The following is a 22,214-nucleotide window of genomic DNA, read 5'->3' on the forward strand; positions in this document are numbered from 1 at the left end:
TAGTGGATTTTTTTCAGTTTGTTCCTGTATTCCACACCTGACAAAGCAGTCATTCCTATTTAGCCCTCCCTGACTGCTTCTGTTAAAGCCCTGTCATCCAAACTCCACAAGCCTTTGCCCTCAGTGCTCCTGGCTGGATAAGTGAGGGATGTGACCTGTCAGCTGTCGTAGGGCTTTCTGCAGGCACCTGTGTTACCCTGCCCAGTGTGGATGTCCCACCACGGAAGGAGGTGACCTCTCTGCTGCCACAGATATGACAGGAAGCTGAAGAGGACAGTGCTGTCCTGAAGGGGCAAAATCTTCCCCTTGAACATCCTTCCAGAAAACAGCCATGAAGCCTAAAATCCCACTCATGACCCAAAAATCTGTGAAGCTGCCCATGCTGTGGAGAACTCGGGTGCTTAACGAGATACCAGTATTACAAGTTTTACCTGGACTGGTACTAACTGATATACAGCCTCACTGTTTCTACACACAGGCTTGCAATTCCCTCTAAGTGAGACATCAGTGCATCAGCTTTGACAAAAAAAAAAAAAACAAACAAAAAAACTATGTCTCTGCCCAGGCTTTCATTTCTCCCTCTGGGTACCAGCTCCTCTTGTCCCAGGCTCAGCACATTTGCAGACCCAGGGGTCTGTTTTGGTTGGTCCCACCACACCACTACACTTCAGCCTCTACCACAGCCTAGGTGTCTTAAGTTTATGAATCAAGAGGGTGATGCCGTAAAATAAACTTACTGGTCATGTGCCTCTTCCTTGCTGACTTCTCCCAGAGCTCCTAATAAAACCCATCATGTTCAAACACACACAAAGTGGTCAGGCACACACAGTCACACCCCCCCCCCCCATTTATTAGGCACAGTGGCTTTATATTTAAGGTAGCATGTCAAGAGTCCCTGAACAGAATCTTGAGCTCCAGTATTAAACAATTATTTCTTTGGCAAGAAATTCCTTTGGGCCTCCATTTTCAATGAGTTCCTGATTTCGTGTGGGTTCTCTGGGGGTATTCAGGTTAAACCATGCATGGCACAGGTGCTCAGCCCCGGCTGCCTGAAGGGACCTCTGTCAGAGCAGCAGCACCCCAGACATGGGATTACTGGGTGAATTGTGCAGTGAGGGCTGGGGTTCTCATGCATGCAGCACCCTCATATCCACAAACCTAATTCGGAGGGAATGCCATTAAAAACAACCCATCACCTCAGTTCAGCCTTCCATGGCCACACAGTTTTGCCTGAGAGTGGTCTTTTACTTATATTCTATGTGTGAAATAAAATAAACCACCCCAACAATTTTCAGTGCAACGTGAAAACCTGGCTTGTGATAAGCCAGAACGGAACAGTAAGAATATATGCAAAAAATTCCTTGTCAGCACTCTCCCAACTGCAGTGGCTATGGGCCAGATTTTTCATGATGCAATTTCCCAGAGGAGCTGGTTTTCTGGCCAGAGTCTCACCTCATCTGTGCTGAAGAAACTCTGGGGAACTGCACAGGTGAATCTGCCTTTTTATGTGCAACCTGCTATCACATTTTTGTCCAGAGAATTTTGTTCTGTATTTTAGCATCGTTCTTCTAAACAACCTGGAGGACAATTTTCTACAAAGAAATCTCATATTAGGCTTTATGTCTATGACCTTAGGTTATCTTTTTTAGTTTAATCTACACAACCTTAGAAATCAAGCTTTGCCTGTAGTAGCCAGCCCATCAATTCATTTGATTGTCCAGTACAACTTCCAATTCTCAAAAGCAATTTGACAATTGCAAGTATTTTGCACTGCATATTATGAAGTCTAGTGCTGCAAAAATAATAAGATCTGGAATTACACACAGCATTGAAAGTCTACTTATTTAACCATGAATTTTCAGGTAATTTAGATGTTTCAATAACAGGTATGCTATAGGCCAACCTGTCATATTACTCTTATCACAAAAATGTCACGTGCCTGTCCTCTAGCTTGCACACATGCCAACTCTCTGACTCTCATCAAACCTTCCTTAACTCACAGGACACACAAGCAAAATACATTATTTTTAATGGATGGTTTCATAAACAGCAGAGCCCTAGAGCCCCTAAATAGTGTTCTCAAGTCATTTACTATGGTTTGTAATTTATTAATAGGGGATATATGAATCTTCCTTGAGGGGAAAGACAGGAGAAACCTGGGTGAACTTGGCAGAGCTGGATTCTGCTCCTGGTGACTTCTGTCACCAGAAGGTGAGAAGAGAGGTGTCCTGCCTTTCCTCCCTGCATGAGAAAGGCCTCTTGCTTGGCTATCCTGGACTCAAACACCAGCACAGGCTGGACAGCCACTACCATGGCCATCCACTCCAACCCTTTGCCTGAGGTTCAGACACTTGTCACCAGCTTCTGGAGTGGACTGGCCACAGCATGTCTTGTGCACATCCACTGCTGAGAAAATAACTTCCCGAGGGCAAAAGTGGTCCGGGAGGGGGCATCGACTGCAGGAATGCCTGGGGCATGAGTCACTGTGGCAGGGTAGCAAGCCCCAGCTCCTGTTGGGAACTGGGGAGGAGGTGCTGTGCCCCAGCTGATGGGATGGGGTGCCCAGGTGTCCCCAGCAGGACCAGGGCTCCCAGCAGCAATGATGCTGCAGGTGGCAGCATGAAAAGTAACAGAAATCGTAACTGATCATAAATCATGAGATTTATGGAACGGGAAGAATTTATAAAATGTCACATGATTACATGAAATCATAAAATAAATCATAAATAAATAGAAAACAATTAAGTGGCAGCCACCCAGCTCTGTCAGACCGGAGAGCCGTCTGACCCGGCTGCAGTGATGGCTGGTTGTGCTGCACCACCAGACACAATTGCTCTCCCACTTTCTCCTCCTTCACCTAGTGCTTAAACCACCACATGTCCCAGTGGGTGGGAGCAGGGACAGGCTGCCCATGCATAGCTCAGCACCCACCCTGGAAATGTGACTTCACAACTGTTTGCATGGCCCAAGTTTAGCAACCTGTAACAATATCTCAAATCCCTCTTACTGCTGTATTTAAAGTTAGCTTTCCTTCTTACTGCTTTTAAGCAGTTAATCTGCAGCTTGGAGCCAGAGAACTCTGAAGCCTTACAATGTGCTATAGTATGGTGTTAACCTGCAGTAGCTCCTTAAATTACACAGATGGTTTAATACAAAGAAAAATGAGCAGGTACAGAAAAGCCAGTCTGAAAGCAGATTGTGAACATTGCATTGCTTTCAGCAAGTTCAATTCACTTCCAATTCTGACCTGATCCCTTTATAGATTTAATGAATCTGTCAGGTTCTTACCATGCAATGGGACAAGTGAGCAGTCAGCTTTGTTGTTCAGGCTTTGTTTTCATGTTTCCAATTAAAAACAAAAAAGTCCAAGCAATTAATGGGAAACATTAAAATGTAAGAACACAACAGCTTTTAAACATATGGGAGTTTTCATCTGAGCAAGAATTTTTACTGGAAAAGGCTGAGGTGAGCTCACAACTTTCAATCAAAGTTCTCTCTTTCTAAAAAACTTAGTTAAAGTTGATTTGGGTTATCACATAATAGACAAATTTACATAACTTTAGAGACTGGTTTTACTAGAATGAATTATTGATATCTGACTTTCATAAGTGAATGACTTGCAAAAACCAGCAAAGAGTGCTTCATCTCACTGCTGCGAGGTCTGCAGACTTAATGCAGCTCTGGGAAAGCCAGCCAAATTCTTTCTCTGAACTGCACATCAACGAAAACAAGACTGTAAAAGATACAGTTGCTTTGGAAATGGAACAGTCTTTAAAGTGTTAAAAACAATTTCTGTACCTGAACTGCATTGATAATTTATGTGGCCTTATAGCTTTTTTTCCTGTTTTCAGAAGTTTTTCTCTTCCCTGCTAATTGACAGAAGCTGAACATCTATTTCAGTGGAGCTCTGCCAGTTTATACAAGCTGAGGATGTGGCCCATATTTTTATAAAGGGAGGTCCTTTCCACTGTTTTGCCATCTGCCAAGCTCTACTTTAAGCTAATTAAATAACGTCAAGTTCTAGCAGGCGTTTTCAGGCCATTAGAGTTTTCCATTTCTGGACCCCTAAGGGTACCTAGCAAATCTGGCTTCAGGAGAACTGAGATGTAGATTCGAAGGTGCTGACAACGCTAAATGCCTTTTTAAAAGCTGGAAAATATCCTGACAGTTTGGACACTCTCTGTGGTTTCCATACAAAGCGAGTTTGTGGAAGATCTGTGAATGTGAGCAAACAGTCTTATATGCTTGAAGTTACCGGGGGATTGACTTCAAGCATCTGTGGTTTCAAAGGCATCAGTCCCTAAGTGGGATAGCACGGGACAGCCTGTGTAACGCCCTGTGGCAGACCAAGGGGTGAAGCAGCTTGCTCCTGATAAGCAGCGAAACTATTTATCACATTGAATTCTTTTCCCGACTTCAGCAGTCCTTTTGTTGCCAGCCTCACCTACCCTTCAGTCTGGCACCTCCACCAGTTGCTCTACCTACTGCCCCTTCCCCCCCACAAGCCCTCCTCACTCCTCACAGTGCCCCAGTGGCCCTGGAGATGAGCACTGCCCACTGTGAAAAACAAAAGCATTTTATTTAGCTTCTACTCTCGACCACAAGTGTAGCAAACACCGAATGCCTCCCAGATACCTAAATGAACAGTTGCTTCATGTAGCCATGGGTTTGCTATCATTTGTTGCATTTTCTCTCCCCTCTCTGCTATTCATATGATAAACCCACTTATGCTACTGGTCTTAAAACAGACTGTAAACAGCCGGAGCAGAGATTGTCTCATCTTGTGTGCACAAGACCTACTACAATGGAGCCTTTATCCTGCCTGCAGACTTTCAGCACTGCTATAATTCAAATACTACTAATAATGATAGTGAATGTGAAATAGTATGAGCGAGACATTAACATGAACAGAGAATAACCCTTTATCAACAAGAAGCTCTATAGGAATAATGGACTACACCAGCAATACTGGCAGGGTTTCCATGCATCCTGCTTTTTAACCCTGACAGAGCCCAAAACACCTTCTCAAATCTGTGGAAAGACTGTTTCAAACACATCATACTGAATGAAGCCTTTTTATCAAGATGCAGCAGCCCCACATGCCATTCGGGGCTAATAAGGAAAATAACCTTTGCCAGCTGAAACTGTTACTGGAAAAGGGAACAGAGGCCAGCGTGTAGTGGCACGGTTGGATGATAAGCTCTGGTGTGTGGTTTGCCTAGGATAAAATGAAAATTACCCCAGTCTAAATCAGCCTCTCATCCACTGTACTGCCCACTAAAAAAAAAAAAAACAACAAACCAAACCAACCCAACCAAACAAAAAAATAAAAATTAAAAAAAATCAAAACAAAACCAAAAAGTAAACAAACAAACAAAAAAAAGAGAAACCAAGTATTAACGTGCAAGAAAAAAGGTTCTTCTCACATCAGTTCTCATGCCAGGACAATCCTGGTTTCACGCCAGACATAAAGGTTATATTGAGACACCAGTGAAATTTCACTGTCATTTCAATAACACACACCTTCAAGTCAGCCTCTATAAAGGTGTGTGCATATCTGGACACGCCTCTGTATAAAGTTCAAACATGATTTAAATATGTCATCCTACACCGACAAAGTCGTATTAGAACAAATCTGAGCCTATTGTGACTGTCTGAGTCATACGAGTACACGGCAGATATTTTAACACCACTTTGATGGCTGACATAAATAAGCCTAAATCTCCAGCGTACTATGATTTATATGACCACAATAGCTCTTCTCCTTCCCTTCCTAGCTAATTTATCATATGGAACCGACTCACAGATTTCCCTTGAAATGGTACTAATGTAAAGGAAAATTAATAGGTTTACAATCATTGACACAGCTGACCAGCATACAGCAGCATCCTCTTAAAAAACAAGCTGGAGCTGCCTGAAACAGCCCTGGTTTAGAGGGAGGCAAAGCCTCCTGATAGCCCCAGACGAAGGTCTATGCCTGCAAAGGTCACAGGTTTGAGAGTGTGCTACAGGCGAGGCAACACTGTTTGGGGGAAGGCTGTAAGACGCTGCAAAAAAAGGCCCAGAAGTACAGCAGCATTTTAAAAGGCACTGTATTCCTGGCAAGTCACGTGCTTTAAAACTGCATGTAAATCATTGCAAACTTCAACTTTTGTTTCAACGGAACTTTTCTAATGTTTTTGGTTCCACACACAGGGCCCTGTTCAGCATCTTGCTGCCATGGTGGTGTTTTTCTATCTTGACAATTCACTTCCGCGAGCAGGCACGTAGCCAACTTAAATGAGACTCAACGCAGTGAAAAGCCCTTCAGGTAAACAGTGTGATAAGCTAAACTGCAAAAACGAGACAATGTTTTTGGACTATGAGGCAGTTGCTATGGAGACGGTTGCTAATTAACTGCATTCAGCCAAGAGAACAAAGGGTTTAAGGGCAGACAGGACTCTGTATCTTAGAGTGAGCAATGCATAATGTCTTATGCAATCTGCACATCTATCATATCTGGAATACCTGAGCCTTTGCTTAGGTTGGAAAATACCTCAATGACAACAGGGTGGTTTACTCCTTCAAATTTGAACTAATTTTTAGGTAATTAACGACTTATCAGTTTTTAAAAAACAAACAAAATCCATACTTAAAAGTCACGGGTATCATGAATCAATGCATCAAGTCAGGACTGTATTAAACATTGAAATGTTTTATGTTCACTCAGAGTTACTGTTTTCACAGAGGGTTTGCATGGCAAGGTTTTGGTAGTGAGGGGCTACAGGGGTGGCTACTTTGAGAAGCTGCCAGAAACTTCTCGTGTCCGACGGAGCCAGTGCCAGTCGGCTCCAAGACAGATCTGCTGCTGGCCAAGGCTGAGTCCATCAGTGACAGTGGTAGTGCCTCTGGGATAACAGATTCAGGAGGGAGGAAAAAAACCTGGGCAGTTGTAGCCAAAGAGGAGTGAGAATATGTGAGAGGAACAGCCCTGCAGACAGCCAGGTCAGTGCAGAAGGAAGAGGAGGAGGAGGTGCTCCAGGTTCTGGAGCAGTTCGGGAAGAACTGCAGCCCATGGGAAGGACTCACACTGGAGAAGTTCATGGAGAATTGTATCCTGTGGGAGGGACCCCATGCTGGAGAACAGGAAGTGTGTGAAGAATCCTCCCCTTGAGAAGGAAGGAGAAACAGAGACAATGTGTGATGAACTGCAACCCCCATTCCCCATCTCTCTGCACCACTGAGAGGGAGGAAGTAGAGAAACTGGGAGCAATGTTAAAATAATTAATTCTTCAATTAATTCTTAAATGAAGTTCCTAAAAATATACCTTGGACCTAAATACTGCATTTGAATCAAAATTTACTCTTCTGAACAGACATTGAATTACATTCTTTTAAAGGGCTCATGTTGTGCTTGAGTTTTGTGTTATGACTCTTTACTATTTCTACCATACCCTGTAGGCCTGCACCACTTTCGAAAAAGCATAGACTTGTCAGAGGTGGCATAAATCCCACAGCAGCATATTTCCAGCTTACAGAATCCCGGTGTGTTCCTGAGGAAACTGCCTGTGCTCACGGCGTCCCCCTGCAGCCCCAAGGGCCAGGACCCTCTCAGAGACCCCCTGACCCTGTCTGGGGGGTAAGACGTGCACAGGATGTGCCTGGGCCAGACCAGGCACCTCCATACAGCATATGGGCAGATCCCAACTCACTTTGCAGAATTTGACCTCTTTTCCTAAGTGAAAGAGGAGAAAACCAGTAAAGAGCCAGTTGCTCATTAGAAAGACCCTTCCTTTAGAGATGAAAAGCCAGTGGATAAAATACATCTGTGCTAACACAAGATTTCTTTAGGTCTGGATAAATAAGGCAGTGTTTTTCCTTTTTAAGTCATTAAACATATGATTTAAGTAAAAACAAAACTGGGAATTTTTTTAATGTGATTTAGGTACTGTTGGGATTTAAAGAGTCATAATCAATTCTGAAGTTAAGTCCTTACTAAGGGGAATGGGATGAGTTCACACCTCATATGAGGGTATTACTTCAGCAAAGCCTGCTGCACACTGAACAAGCAGTATATTAATTTACTACAAGAAGGCCTAAGGTTTGGGGTTTTTTTGACATTTTAAATTACGAGGCATCTGCAAACAGATCCTAAATCTGAATTGCACATGGATTTTCCACACCAGCCAATTCAGACTGCCCCTAGACATCCCCTCCAGCATTAATCACTCACCCACACTACTGAAGTTCATATTTCTTTTACAGAAACAGAGGTCTGCAAAATTCTTAAACTCTTGCCTAGAAAACAGGAATTATTACTTATGTGGCAAACTAAGTTTTAAACATAAGGGACCCAATTCTGCCTTCAGTTACACTGCCATAAATCTTTAACAATTCCATTAGATTTATAACAGCGTAACTGAGGAGGAAATTGAGCCCAAGATATTTTCTAAATCGGTAATTAAATAGCAGAATTTCAGTTTGGCACAGAGTAAAGACCTCTTAGATTACGTCGTTGGATAAGGCTACATATTTTTTGTTCCTTGAATAATGATGTTATGAGCAAATTACATCTTATTTTCAGCAGCTTCTCTATTACTCTGTGGAAGGACCACATCATCTCATGGAGTATCAATATGGAGCTAAATATCACCTCACTTTCCTATCCATTTTCTCTCTCTTCTCCATATAAATATTAGACTCCTTATAGCTCTCCATTATTTGTACACAGTATAAAGCACCTTGAGGACCTTTTCTTGTTTGGTTTCAAGGAACTACTATATTAAGAAAATGGCTAATAATAATAAAATGGCATTTAGTCAACTCCCCTATCAGAGGAGAAAGGCATCCTGTGGTCACATTATGCAGAGATTGCCCTTTTCAGAAGATGCAGCCTGCTCTCCCCACACACAGGATGTGGTGCAGGAACATGGTTTTGCCACAGCTGCCCTAAGCTCCCCAAGGGTCACTGGATAAGCTGTGAAAGGGCCCCCTTCAGCATTAAAACTTAGATGGCACTGTGGGGCAAGAGGCCTCAATTCCCAACCCTTGATGACATCAGACAAGTTATTTAGTCTCTCTAGACTTCTTCATTCGGCAAAGGCAACTTGTATAATTTCCTGTCTCATAATTTTAATAGAAGTGGGGTTTTTTTATGGGCTATTTTACCTCATTTTTATTTCTGCTCAGTATTTCCAGTTCTAATGCATCTCTCCTATTACCTCCTATTTTGCTAACCTCATATGCCAGAGTCCACGCTGTCCCCAGCTCTCTGTGTGTCACACTCGCAGAGGTCAGTGGGAGGCTGAAACCCGGGAAAACTGCTACCAAACGGGGGCTGAGAGAGATCAACAGACTTTGGGGCAGCCAGGCCAAAGGGCTTTCTGAACTGTCCCACCTGTTAATGACACTCCTCTGGACACCCAGCTATGTAGCTCCAATGGACTCTTTTCCCTGCCTCGCAGGATGGAAAATTCTGCGGGCGGCTCCTCCGTACACTATCCCTTACAGTAATTCTCCCAACCTCTGGTGATTGGGCCTCCTACAGCTAAAAATACACCATGCAGTCTAAATATGTAACAGACAATATATGCCTGCATACCTCACCTATCTAAATATATGCTTACATACCTATCTAATAACGACTACAAATATGAATCATACTATATCTTCGCAGATTGCTCTCACAGCAGGTTGCATTCAGTTGCCAAAGCAAAGAAGGAAGGTCCCAGTCAAGAGGCAGCCAATTGGTTGAGTACAAACGTCCTTATTGAGGTCTCCTAAGTACATTTGAATTGGCTAGAGCACATTTTATTCACACACACAAACACGCGTATTTGCACATATATGTATGTGCATATATGCATGTAGCTATTAGTAAACATTTATTTCACCATTAATTGTACTAAAAGTTTTATTGCCAACAGGAGGAACTAAACAAATGAAAATGCATTTCTTGTTCAAAGAATTAAATGCTGAAGTTACCAGACCACATGAAGGTATTTGTTAAAATGATACAAAGACTATTTTCACTGTGTAAAATTATTAGTTGTCAGCTATATTCATAAACATAGTAATCCTGCTGTCCCCAAATCCCTGGAGTTGGAACCATTTGGGCTAACATTTTCTTTTTCCCAATGTTTAAGACAGTAGTGTTACTCCCTAGTTTAAGGGTAAAACTGGTGCTGAATACAAGTGGCTGAAGATGCATTTTTCATCTGTGTTCCCTACTCACTTGCATTGCAAGCATGGTATAAAAGGCTATTTAAACAGTGATCTCTATTTAATTAATGCTTTTCTTTTCCATGCTAACCAAACACCAGTAAGGTAGAAGAAAGCAAAAGTGAAGCAGCTTCAGGCAAATAAGCTTGAGCTGTTTTAGCTTTGCTGCAATGACGTGGCATACTGAAAACTTATGCAAACTTAGTATAACCTACCTCTTCTACTTCCACACAGATTACTGGAATATGCTCCGTAACACCTCCAGGCATGTATTCTGTGCCACTGCCCCCAAAACCATCAGACATCAAGTCTGGTATGTTTGCCTGCAGACAAACCAAGACTCAGCCCAAGCCAAACCTATCACTGCTTGTTGGATCTCTGGTGCATCCCCTCCAAGGAGGGCAACCAAACCAGGAACTGGGATGATGACCTGATCTTTTTTCATGGCTCGTACATACGGTAACCTCTGTCAAGCTTACTGCCCCATTCAAGATACAAAGGAGATCTCAACAAAAGCATGAAATCTACCTACATCCAGAAAATCCTCAGGAGGCTTGACCTAGCTGGAGGTGGCTGTTGTAGGAAGGCTGTAATTAAAGAGTTATGACAGTGATGCTGACTTCTCACACCAGAAAAGGTGTGTGTTGATCACAGTTTCTATTAACAGTGTTTGAGTCCTCTGTAGGTAAAATTATAATGGTGTTTTCCCAGCAGCTCCTGCAGTGTGCTATGCTTTCTCAGGGTTCCAGTTCAGTCTTGAATTTGGGATACTTTGTTGTCCCTTTTACAATAGGTCCAACAAGACATGTCATTTCTCTATGTTTAAAAGAGCATTCATGAAATGGAATTAGCACATTTATGTCCCCAATTCATATTATTTTTGCTTAGAAAGACATGTTCCTTAATCATACAGTGTAAACACTGAGTATGCCCAGAAAAAAAACAGAAGAACTTCAGAGGAGCCTTTTGCTAGTAGCTAAACCATTACTCCTGCTGAAAGTCTGTAAACTGTTAATCCAATAGTGTCCAATTCCTTAAACTTAAATTCCAGACTCAAATCATCTGGAAGCCTAGAGCCTGGAGTGTTTCTCTCTGATGTTTCAGACCAAGTGCCTCACATGAAACTGTTTGTAGGATAGGAAAATATTCATACAATGGTATTACTGCAACTTCTCAAGGGCATCACCAAAAAAAAAAAACTTGAATGCATCTGTGAGGAAATCCCTGTAAGACACAGTTAAGATCCATATTAATTTTGAATAGCATGGCCCTCAGGGAATTGTGTAAGACTCATGTCACAACAACTACAGCATTTATTCTCCAACAGTTAGCCCAGTCTCACTCCTGTGAGGTGTGGGGTGGGATACCAACCTACTTCTCAGGACATTGCATGTGCCCAGAAAACCAAAGATGCTGTAAAATGTTGTTGTGTTCCCGTTGCTCCTTGTTCCCCACAGTGTTATTTGTTGTCACACCCACATTGAGAAAAACCATTAAGGGAACAGCGGGAACATTAGGATGAAGTTTCCCTCCCAACATGGTTCGGATGTCTGGTTTTCACCACTCATCTCACTGGCCCCTACTCTGCCTCAAAGTGATTCCCAATTCCAGGCTCTTAGAAAGGCTGGTACAAGCCATGGTGAGGGTGGTGATGCCGGCAGTTAAAGGGTCAATTTTTGCACTGTCCAAAAGTCTCTCTCTTTACCAAACACCAGTTTCTATGTTTTCTTACCTCTTCTGCTTCCATAAGGACACCAAGAGCAAGCGTGTCAACATGAACATAATTTACCTTCTGCATCCCCACATAAGAACTTTACTGGGGATGTGGGTCAGTGGTCTGCTGCCATGATTGTGTGAGATAACTCAACCGGTATTTGAAGTGGAGACACTTCTACCATAATCTTAATACTGGTCTCATGAAGAGGAATTCAAACCTGACAGCCCACCATAACCCCCAAGAGAATGTGGGCCTTACTTGCCTAACTCAAGTTGTTCCCAGGTTGTCCAAATCAGAAGGTGTTTGCTCTAACATGCTTCTAGGAGGAATCCCAGTTCCACAAGGAATGAGATCAATTACATAAGTCCATTTTCTTTTATGCTATCTACATTCAGGGTATTAAATTATCTTGATCTCTCAGTACTGTGCAACCAACTAACACACTACATCAGCCTGATCAAGACTGCTTTAACTACCTCCCAGTGCGACAACTCTATTTCTTAAGGCTGCAAAACTATGCCTTCTGCAATGACAGGATCACAAGTTCATCTTGAGAAACCAGTGCTGGAAGAAAAACAAGCTAATATAAATCACACTAGACAACAATCACCTAAATGTATCCTGGATGTTCCAGTGAGGTTGCATCACTTCAGTGCTCTCATGCTAACACGTGTCAGTTCTAAACAAGGGTATTACTAAAGGAACAATGCCATAAAGGAGAAACACCCTCTTGCTCTGTATGGCCATTTGAAAAGGATTAGCCATTAAATGACACTGAAGTGGTCAAATGTCTGATCAGAACCTGCTCTGGTAGCTTCCACTTGGTTAGGCAAGAACTGATGTTGCTAGTAACTCCTCAGTGCAAGGGTGCCTACTAAACACTGGAACACTTGGGCAGCAGCCACACCGTTTTCTTGATGCTGTTTCCCACAAACAGGCTATAAACAACTTTCAGTGAGCTCTCCTTTATAGGGACGACTGAAGAGAACATGTTTAGTAGAGAGAGGAGAAAACTGAAGTGCTAAAAATCACTTTCAAAGGATGCCCTGCTCTTTCTGACGCCTAATTTTTCAGCAAAACCTTCTAATATATTTTCCTAGTTCCTTTGGAATACATCACCCTCCTAACCCAACACAGCCAAATGAATAGTCGGTTGCCGTGCCATGTATGAGTTTCCACAACATTACCAACACTTTCAGGTGTGGTGCCTCCCCACAGTCTGCTCTCTTCTGCCTGCTCCCCCATTAGGAGCCGATACTCTTATCACACACAACTCTCACTGTCCCACTTATATTTTCTCTTGAGGATGACAGGTTATGACAGAGGGAAAAAAAAAGAAAAAGAAAAAAAACTCTCTCGTGAAGGCTCTGCCACTTTATCTCAAACCATCGAACAATTTACTCTTGAATGCCCAAGCAGAAAGACGAAACTCTGCCCCTCCACATTTCAGAAATCCTCGACAAGTAAGGCCAATAACCCCTCGTTTCCATTGACAGCAGCGCCTGTTGCTCAGCTCACAAAACCAGATCGCCTCCTCGCAAGCAGAGCGCGCTGATCCTGCAAGAACACCAACAGATTGCAAAAACGTTCACAGGCAGGTTCCCTCGTCATCCAAGTACTTCCAAGCAGTAACTTTTCAAACAGACACCATATCCCTGGCCCTTGGTCCCCTTTCCCTGCTGGCCAGTGGCTCGGCACGGGAGTGCACAGCCTGGCGTCACGCGTGCGCCCTGCCGAGATGTCACGCCCCGAGCAAGCCCAGCCCTGCGAGAGTGTTTCTAGACACATTTGTTTACAACCTAAGAAAACCAAACAGCAACTTTCATAATAGGAGTCCCATCTCCTAGTGCAGTTGGTGCCTGTTGCTGTGAGACCAAAAAGAAAAAAAAAAAAAAAAAAAAGAAAAAAAAAAGGGGGGGAAAAATACAGGAGCGTATCTTTGTACAGTGATTGCAGTAACAGATGAATAAACATGCAACCTGATACTGCACATCTGGTATTTCATCACTCCAAATACCTTATTCACATTCAAATATGTTTAATACTGTGGAAAGTTTATAAGGTAGCAATGGCTTTATAGAGGCAGTAACTTGCATGGGACTTTTAAAATTAAAAGCAGTAGTAAAAATAATTTATACCATGTTACCATATTCTTCATAAAGCTATTTACCTCGCAGTTTCCCATTAGAAACCCAGAAAAACACCAAATAATAGCAGTTAGCTACAGAATCACACAAGCCTACAGAATAGGATTTCTTTTGTCAATGTACTAGTTCAAAGTTCAATTTTAATATTCGGGTTATACGAGGTGCTTTGGAAATGAAGACTATTATTGCTCATCATGCAAAAATTCTATTACCTGAGATGAAATTTTTATGAAAGTATCGTTTTCCCTTTACTGTCATGGCAGTGCATAGCAAAAGCTTTTATGTATAACCTAATAAACATATACCACAGTTCTGAATGGCTGCTATACACCTCCTCACGTTAATTAGTACTCGTTCTTCTCTGTAAAACAACTAAAGATGCTACAAAACTTGCTTTTTAGATAATCACTACATGCTTTCAAGCAGTTTTGTTGCAGAGACGAATACTTCCAATGCAAATTTATAATTGAAGAGCTGTTTACAGGTCTCAAAATTTAAGATCAAATTATGTTCATGTCTTAAAGGCAAAAGCCACCTTTGCTACCTTGAGGCTAAGTTAGAAGTCCTGATAGCAATATGCCTGCAGGTATATTACACTTCCTAGCAGCTTATGGCACTTTGGCATTGTCCCTAGAACTGCACTAAAGCTACTTCTCTCTATAGCTAAATTAAAAAAAAAAGATGAAAATGTGCACGCAGGGCCAAATCCATTCTCGTGGTAATTCCACTGACTTCAGTGTTACACCAGGGATAACAGTAGGGCTGCATTTCACAGCAGCTTTCGTTCTTGTAATCTTTTCCAAAACACTCTCCCAGGAGCAAAGACAAGCACAGGCAAATATCCTGCCAATAAGTGAGTTCACAGGAATTGCTACAAGCAACTAAACTGTCAGCAGTAAAAGACCAACAATCGGAAGAAAGTACAAATACAGGACAGCCAATGCCCTCTAATGGGCTTGAGTTTTACTATGTGCTGGATAAACAAGGACATGGAAATTCATGGGAATGCATCTCTGAGAGGGAAGGCAAATTATAGGGTGTCCAACTTTGTACCAGTGGATGGTATTTTTGTCTGATCAATTTTTCTTTTGAAATGGTACAGATGGAAAAAATCTTACAAATACCTTGCAAGACAAATGAAAATGGGTCTAAGAACTCTGTCTTTCCTCTGTGGGCTACACTTGCCTGCTTCCACAAAGAGTGTGAGCATCAACTTATAGATGTGTTCCTCTATCCTCCTTCAAGCCTTCATACTTATACCATCCTCACCTTTCTTTAATTTTGTTTACTTTTAGTCAATACTGCACTAGGAACAAAACCAACACTCTAAGACCTTCAGAACCACACGCACATGGGAAAGAGGAAAAGAAGTGATGGACAGTGCTTTCCTGCAGAAAGCTTATCCCTGTTCCCTTGGCCTCACCCTGCATTCTCTCTCTCTCAAGAATTTCCAAACTACAGTTCCTGGAATTTACCCATCTGAACCAAAAGAAGTGTCTTTGCTTCTTACCCGACCATTTCCTATTAATTTAAAAACAAGAGTTTCATTAAGCTTTCATTTTCTTTTCTGAAGATTTCTTCAAGGAGCCACAACCCTGGGCCAGCAGCACCCTGAAACGCTCCTGGTCTTGCACAGGAGCATTTATAGCTTTGCCTTTATAGCCTGAGGATGCCCTAAGGCAAAAAAAAAAAAAAAAGTCTAGACATCCTCTTTCCCTTCCCAGTCATGGGGCCCTGCAACCCTTTTCTGCGGGTATAGGATCAGAAGTCTTTTGTTCTCCTCATCCTCTTGTGCCTTAAGTTACTTTTTTGGGAAGGCAAGGGGAAAGGAAAACAGCCTTCCCTTCCCAAACCTTCCCTTCCCAAACCTTCCCTTCCCAAACCTTCCCAAACCTTCCCTTCCCAAATCTTCCCTTCCCAAACCTTCCCTTCCCAAACCTTCCCAAACCTTCCCAAATCTTCCCAAACCTTCCCTTCCCAAACCTTCCCAAACCTTCCCTTCCCAAACCTTCCCTTCCCAAACCTTCCCTTCCCAAACCTTCCCTTCCCAAACCTTCCCTTCCCAAACCTTCCCTTCCCAAACCTTCCCTTCCCAAACCTTCCCTTCCCAAACCTTCCCTTCCCAAACCTTCCCTTCCCAAACCTTCCCTTCCCAAACCTTCCCTTCCCAAACCCTCCCTTCCCAAACCCTCCCTTCCCAAACCCTCCCTTCCCAAACCTTCCCAAACCTTCCCTTCCCAAACCTTCCCTTCCCAAACCTTCCCAAACCTTCCCTTCCCTCCTTCATTTGAGATCTCAGCTGTAGAGGAACAGTTGAAGTGATTCAGGCTGCCCAGAGAGGTCACAGATGTCCCTCAGTACCAGTGGGACACGCTGCTCTTGCCCAGGTGGCACCAGGGGCAGGCACCCCTTGGCCAACCCCACTCCCCCAGATTTCATGCCCCCCAGTCCTTCTTGAGCAATCCACCAGGTCCCCCTGAGCCAGCTGACCAAGAGTCTGTACACAGAGCTCTTAGAAACACGAGTTTAAGGGTGGTTTTAGACCACCACAAAGAACAGTGAAGAAACTCTGGCTTCTGCTTACACGAATGTCGCAAAGCTCTCATTAAATCAAAGGCAGAGACTTAAAATATTTCTTCAAGCAAAATCCCTGCTCTTCTCAAAGTCTCCCTCCAAAGATCAAAAACTACAATTGCTTAACTTAATCCACACAGAGTGATCATTATATTTGCCTCTATAAAAATCATATTTGTTCTTGTGCCTATATCTAAAGGTAATTTCAGACAGAAAATGAAATGGTGCTCTCTTGACCTTTTGTCTTACAAGGTTCATGAATTACTGACACATTACAATATCCCCCAACACTGTGGAAGCTTAGAGATACTGCAATGTCTCTCTTGTAAGTGAAATAAACTTGGTATGCCACTAAAAGGCATTAAATTATTTTCATTATGCCACACAGAATCTAAAACACTTACACTGTTTTGATTTCAAAATCCTTTGAGAACAATTATGCTCTGAGGGCCATAAGACTCTATTAGAAAAGTCCTCAGAAACCTAGCATGGTTTCAATAAATCCTCAAACACTACAAAGCAGTTACTCAGCTTGAAGAATGAAAACATGAGTTCATCCACTGCAAAGTCAGGATGTAAATTCTGCTCATAGAGTACCCTTGCACTTCCTAACACATTTTTTTTCTTCTCAATCAGGGCAACACTTTAAGTCAGGTTTTCAGCATCAAGCACACTTAGATCCTTTTTTGATTGAAAATAAACTATATTTGACTTAGGATTTGACAAATGTGAGATGTGCACATGCTTATGGTACTACTAGCTACCAGTATTAATCAGCAATTAGATATGCACAAATAGCTTTATACATATATAATTCAACAAGTCTTAACATTCAGGATTAGAGAACCATCAAATGAAGTCAGTAATTGTCAAAATGAATGGATAAATAGGTTAATTTCTTTAATTTATATAACGGAACAAAAATGTTTCAAACCAGCAAAAATCAGATTTCAGGGGTGACTAGTGTGGTTGTAGGGATCCTGATTAAAAAAAAAATGCAGCCACAGTTATTTTGGTTGATGAGGCTGTTCAAGCCTAAGTAGAGCTTTTGAGTATAAGTACACAATAAGCTTGTTTGTATATACATGCTTATGTACTCCTAGAAGGAGCACAACCTTCTAATTAGGCAAATCATCTCCCCTTTCCAAAGGAAAATAACAGCATCAAAATGCAATCAAAACAGGCGGAAAGGGGCGAGAAGGAGAGGACAAGAGAGATTATATTCCCTTGGGCAGTGGCAAAACAGGAGGGCGGGAGAAGGGGGGGGGGAGAATAAAAAACAAACACCCAGGCAGGAAACCCGGCCCCAGCAACTTTCTGCCAAGGGCAGCTGAGATGCTTCATCCCCTTTTTTTTTTTTCCCAGACGCGACTGTTTGGTGTGGCCGCCGGGGTCACACGGCAGCTGCGGAGGGGGCCGGGGGGCCCTGGTCCCGGCAGCAGCAGCAGCAGCAGCAGAGTCCCTGTTTCCATGACCTCAGGCGGGGGGCACAGCTGGTGGCAGCTGCAGCACCATCTGCTCGGGGCTGGGCCCCCGCCCCTGCCCGGGGCTGCCCGGCCAGGTACAGCCAGAGCCAGTGTTTGAGTGTCCCCAGGGGCCACCCACAGCACGGGCACCCCAGGGAGGGGCTCTGCAGGTCCCCAAGAGGGGTTTGCAAAATGGGAAAGTGAAAAAACGAGAGCGGGACGAAAGCTACAGAGCCCCGACGGTGCGTGCAGATGTCAGTGTCCCTTCGCGGAGCCCGTATTTATGGAATGCTGTCAGCACGTCATCTGATTTGTAGCAGTTAGCACGGAGGGAAGGGAAAAGGGGGGGGCGGGGGGGGAAGAAAAGGGATGCCAAGGCACCCCTAACTTTCCTCTTTCATCGAGAGGCTTCTGAACACAACGAGAACTTTATCACTTTTCAATTCAGTATTGCAAAATCTGCCACACCACCACGCAGACAGTGCTTCCCATTTCCCTGTCTTCACCATTATTGAAAAATAAAGAAAAATGCTTACTTCTTCTATGCCCCAGGAATGACACATTTAGAAGTTTCTTTTAAACATTCACATTCAGCCACAGTACAGCACTTGTTAGAGGCACAATTCTGTATCAATATTGCTTCCTAGTGCCAGTCGTGAAGGAACTGGCTCAGACAGTCCTGACCACCACATCAGCCCAGCTGAGCTCTGCCAACTTCACAGGTTTCTTCCAGGTTTACTCCAAAAATACCAAAATCAGAACTAAGAATTTTGTGTGAAAACAAGCCGAGGTTTACAGTTCTCATTGGCACAATTATTTCCAAAGGCTAAAACGTGTACCACTTACCATACATTTTGCCTTCATCTGATAAGATGATTTTCCTCCTCCCACATGGTGGATAGATAGCTAGAGCCTCCTGAAAGCTCTGTTCAATGTCAGGGCTCCAGACACCTTCTGCATCATTGTCAATAGGTTTATCTGCAGAATCACTCATTCTTTCAATATCTTCGGCAGGACTCTCACTGCCGCTCCAGCTGCTGGGCTCAATGGTGATGGCTGGGGTCTCCAAGCCTAAGCCTGGAGTCTTCAAGGAAATAAACCTGCAAAACAAACAAACAAACAACCCCAAAAGGCATTAAAGACATGGAACTCCAGGCAAACATTTCTGTCTACTTCTGATGCTAAGTTAACTGCAGCTGAGCAAGAATGGCCGTAACACGAGCATGGGGTGGACCCAGGAAAAGTGAAAAACTAATAACCATTCTACCTCAAATGAGCACAGGTGGAGCAACAAGGCCGTCAGAAGGGGAACTCTACCACATTTTCTGTGTGCAATTACATGAAGGCATAGAGCATCAGGTTATTTTTCACAGATAGACAAAGTGGGTCTTAATACTTGGAAAAACTCTCCAGCCACATTTCATCTGGCTGAAGACTGGCACCCTTAAAATGACGAGCCAGACCCTCAGGCAGGAGTAAATCAGCGTACTTCCACTGGCTGGAAGGGAAGCACAACAATTTATGCCACAGTGACCACCAGAGCCTAAACCCACTTGAACCTAAAAACAAAAGCAAAAACTATTGTTCACATTCATCCGGATGTCAGTGGAGTAAATGGAATTATGCTGGTGATGACACAGCTCAATGCAATGAAGTGGAAAAGGCTGTAATTTTCAGATCTTACCCAAATAAATAATACAATAAGAAGCTGAGCTACATACGAGAAGAAATTTTTTAAATGATAATATCAGAGAAAGGAATTACAAGAAAAGATATATGCTTTGCTTGATTTAAAAGGTCTCTGTCACAGAACCATAGCAGAACAAAAATTACAAGCTTCAAGTTGCTGAATCAATTTAATAAGAAATAATTTAATATAGCTGCACCTGCTCACACCAGCAGAGCTGCAGATCTGTCAGTGTTCCTTTTTTATTTTTGAGAGAAATACAACTCTGCTATAAAGACTTGCTCCAGGCAAAAAAGCTGCTATACCAGACCACATTCACCTCTGGTGTAATTCTTCAAGAAGTCAGTGAAATAACACCAGGAACAGATTTGGCTCAACATGTCTAAGCATAATGCAGTTTTATTTTGAAAAACGAAGTTTGGTGACTAACTAATCTAAGTGGATGGGAGTGCTCAAACATGCACACTGAGCTGCAAATGCACTTAAAAGTCCAGTTTGCTGGGTAAACACTCAAAATCCCCAAACTATAACAGTTTTACTCTGCTGGGGCAGAAGAGAGGGGCTTCCCCTTCTGCACACCTCCATTCTCATGCTGATACACCTCTCACTGGGATCTCACAGGATGCCCGTAAAACAACAGGTGAAAAGTGGCAGAACGGCATTCACCCCATGGAGAAAGAAGGGGAGGTTGTACATGGAAGACGATGACACCTCTGATGAAACACCTTTGGGCTGGAGAACCCCCTGAAAGAGGAAATATTTTCAGCAGCCCCCACCTGAACTCACCAATCAACCAATCGCTAGAGATAACCAAAACCTGACAGGCCGGTCCCTCGCAGGCTACGGTGTCTTGGAAAAAAAAAAAAACAGAGGTGAAACCGGGGAAACAGGGAGCAGCCTCTCAGCCTCACAGACCAACATTACCAGTCTGACGTCCAAAGCATGGGGTATTTCCACTTCTCCAGCCTCTTTAACAGGAGCTCGGAGGGATCAGCACATGTGAAATGGACACCCAAGAACTTGATTTTTACTTACTTGCCCGTCTGTTTCTATAAATGAGGCATTTCTTAACTTCACATTGGTTTGAACATTTCAGCACAGCAATCGCCAGGCTAATCACTGCCTCAAACGCCTTTTAATAACTGATAATGAGGGAGCAGATGGATTCACAGGGAACCACACAGAAATGGTAAGTGGGTGAGAAGTCTGGCCAAATGCACCACTTATTGTCTGGGAAATCCAGAATATACAAAATTTTTAAATTCTCAGCACATGAAGGGAGATGTAAACCTTGGTAAAATAGTGAAACACACCATCCTTCCTCATCCTCAGAAGGTTGAATGGTTGATTCAACCCCTGCAAGAGTTGAAACTTGTATGTAAGATTAAAGCCAAAGCATGAACACAGCGATACTGGGAAAGTACTGACAGGAAACAATCATGTCCACTTAAGCCTTCACATACAGGGGGAATTTTAGGTAAACGAGAGGTAATTGAATGTTAACAGGGATAATTAGGGAGGTTTCTGTTTTATTGCCATAGTGCAGGGGAAAATGGCTACTGGAAGAATCATGATCGAGGCCACGATTGAGCATTTCACCAGAAGACAGCACCAAATGGGACTGTTTCCTGGGTCTGTTCTTCAAAGGTGACTACAGGAGGAAATCCTTCCCCTGATCCCAGGCCCAACAGCACGCAATGCACAGCACAGCCACAGGCAGCTTTTGCTCAGCCCAACCACCCTCTGCTTACAAAATCTGTCACAGTCGTAGCCTCAAGTCTTATTATCGCCCTATAAACCAGCCCTTGTTATTACATTATGCTGAAATAATTAAAAAGCACAAGGATCACAGTGAGGCTCTAAAGTAATTAATGTTACTTGATATTCATGTTATATCTTGCATTGTGTTTACTGGTGAATTTTCACTAAGGTGCTATCTCCCTTCTCATTCCTTTTTACATACTTGGATATCATCTTGAGGCATTAGTAGCTACTATTCCAGCCTCTAAAATGTAAGACAACCAAATGTTTCTTCCAGAACATCTGTACAATTGGGGCAGGAAGCAACCTGCTGGAAGAAAACCTCTCATACTAAAGGTTATTTTCAGTGATTTCTATTTTGGTGAATGCTGACACTACAGATCAATCTAGAGGACCAAGGAGAAAAAAACCCCTTGTATTACAACTGCTAAATGACTCCCTCTTATTTCAGGAAAATAATGAGCTAACTCGGTTAATCACTTCCAGCTCACCTCTACATATCAAAAGGCAGTTCCACGTCCTTCTTAGCTTGAATTCTAAGGACCCAACCGTGACGAAAAATTTCAGACTTGTTATGCTGAAGTTCTACATGATTATCAAAAATAATACAAGCTGTTGACAGATGAACTTTGTTTCACATTTCTAATGAGCTACGAATCTCA

At 42.9% G+C, this 22,214-nt stretch overlaps 1 protein-coding gene across 5 annotated transcripts in view; it reads right to left on the reverse strand.

The window, feature by feature from the left end:
- Nucleotides 1-22,214, reverse strand: part of TEAD1 (TEA domain transcription factor 1) — a 157,548-nt gene that overhangs the window by 84,516 nt on the left and 50,818 nt on the right. For 4 of the 5 annotated variants that reach the window (XM_032690438.1, XM_032690436.1, XM_032690437.1 and 1 more), the window contains exon 2: nucleotides 18,951-19,204. In XM_032690438.1, coding sequence (XP_032546329.1) covers nucleotides 18,951-19,098 — 148 coding nt within the window. In that variant the 5' untranslated portion in view covers nucleotides 19,099-19,204. Of the gene's footprint in view, nucleotides 1-18,950; nucleotides 19,205-22,214 lie in introns of those variants that run through there. The other variant, XM_032690435.1, reaches the window with a different exon arrangement.

This window comes from Chiroxiphia lanceolata, chromosome 6, assembly GCF_009829145.1.
Source record: "Chiroxiphia lanceolata isolate bChiLan1 chromosome 6, bChiLan1.pri, whole genome shotgun sequence".
Lineage (NCBI taxonomy): Eukaryota > Metazoa > Chordata > Aves > Passeriformes > Pipridae > Chiroxiphia > Chiroxiphia lanceolata.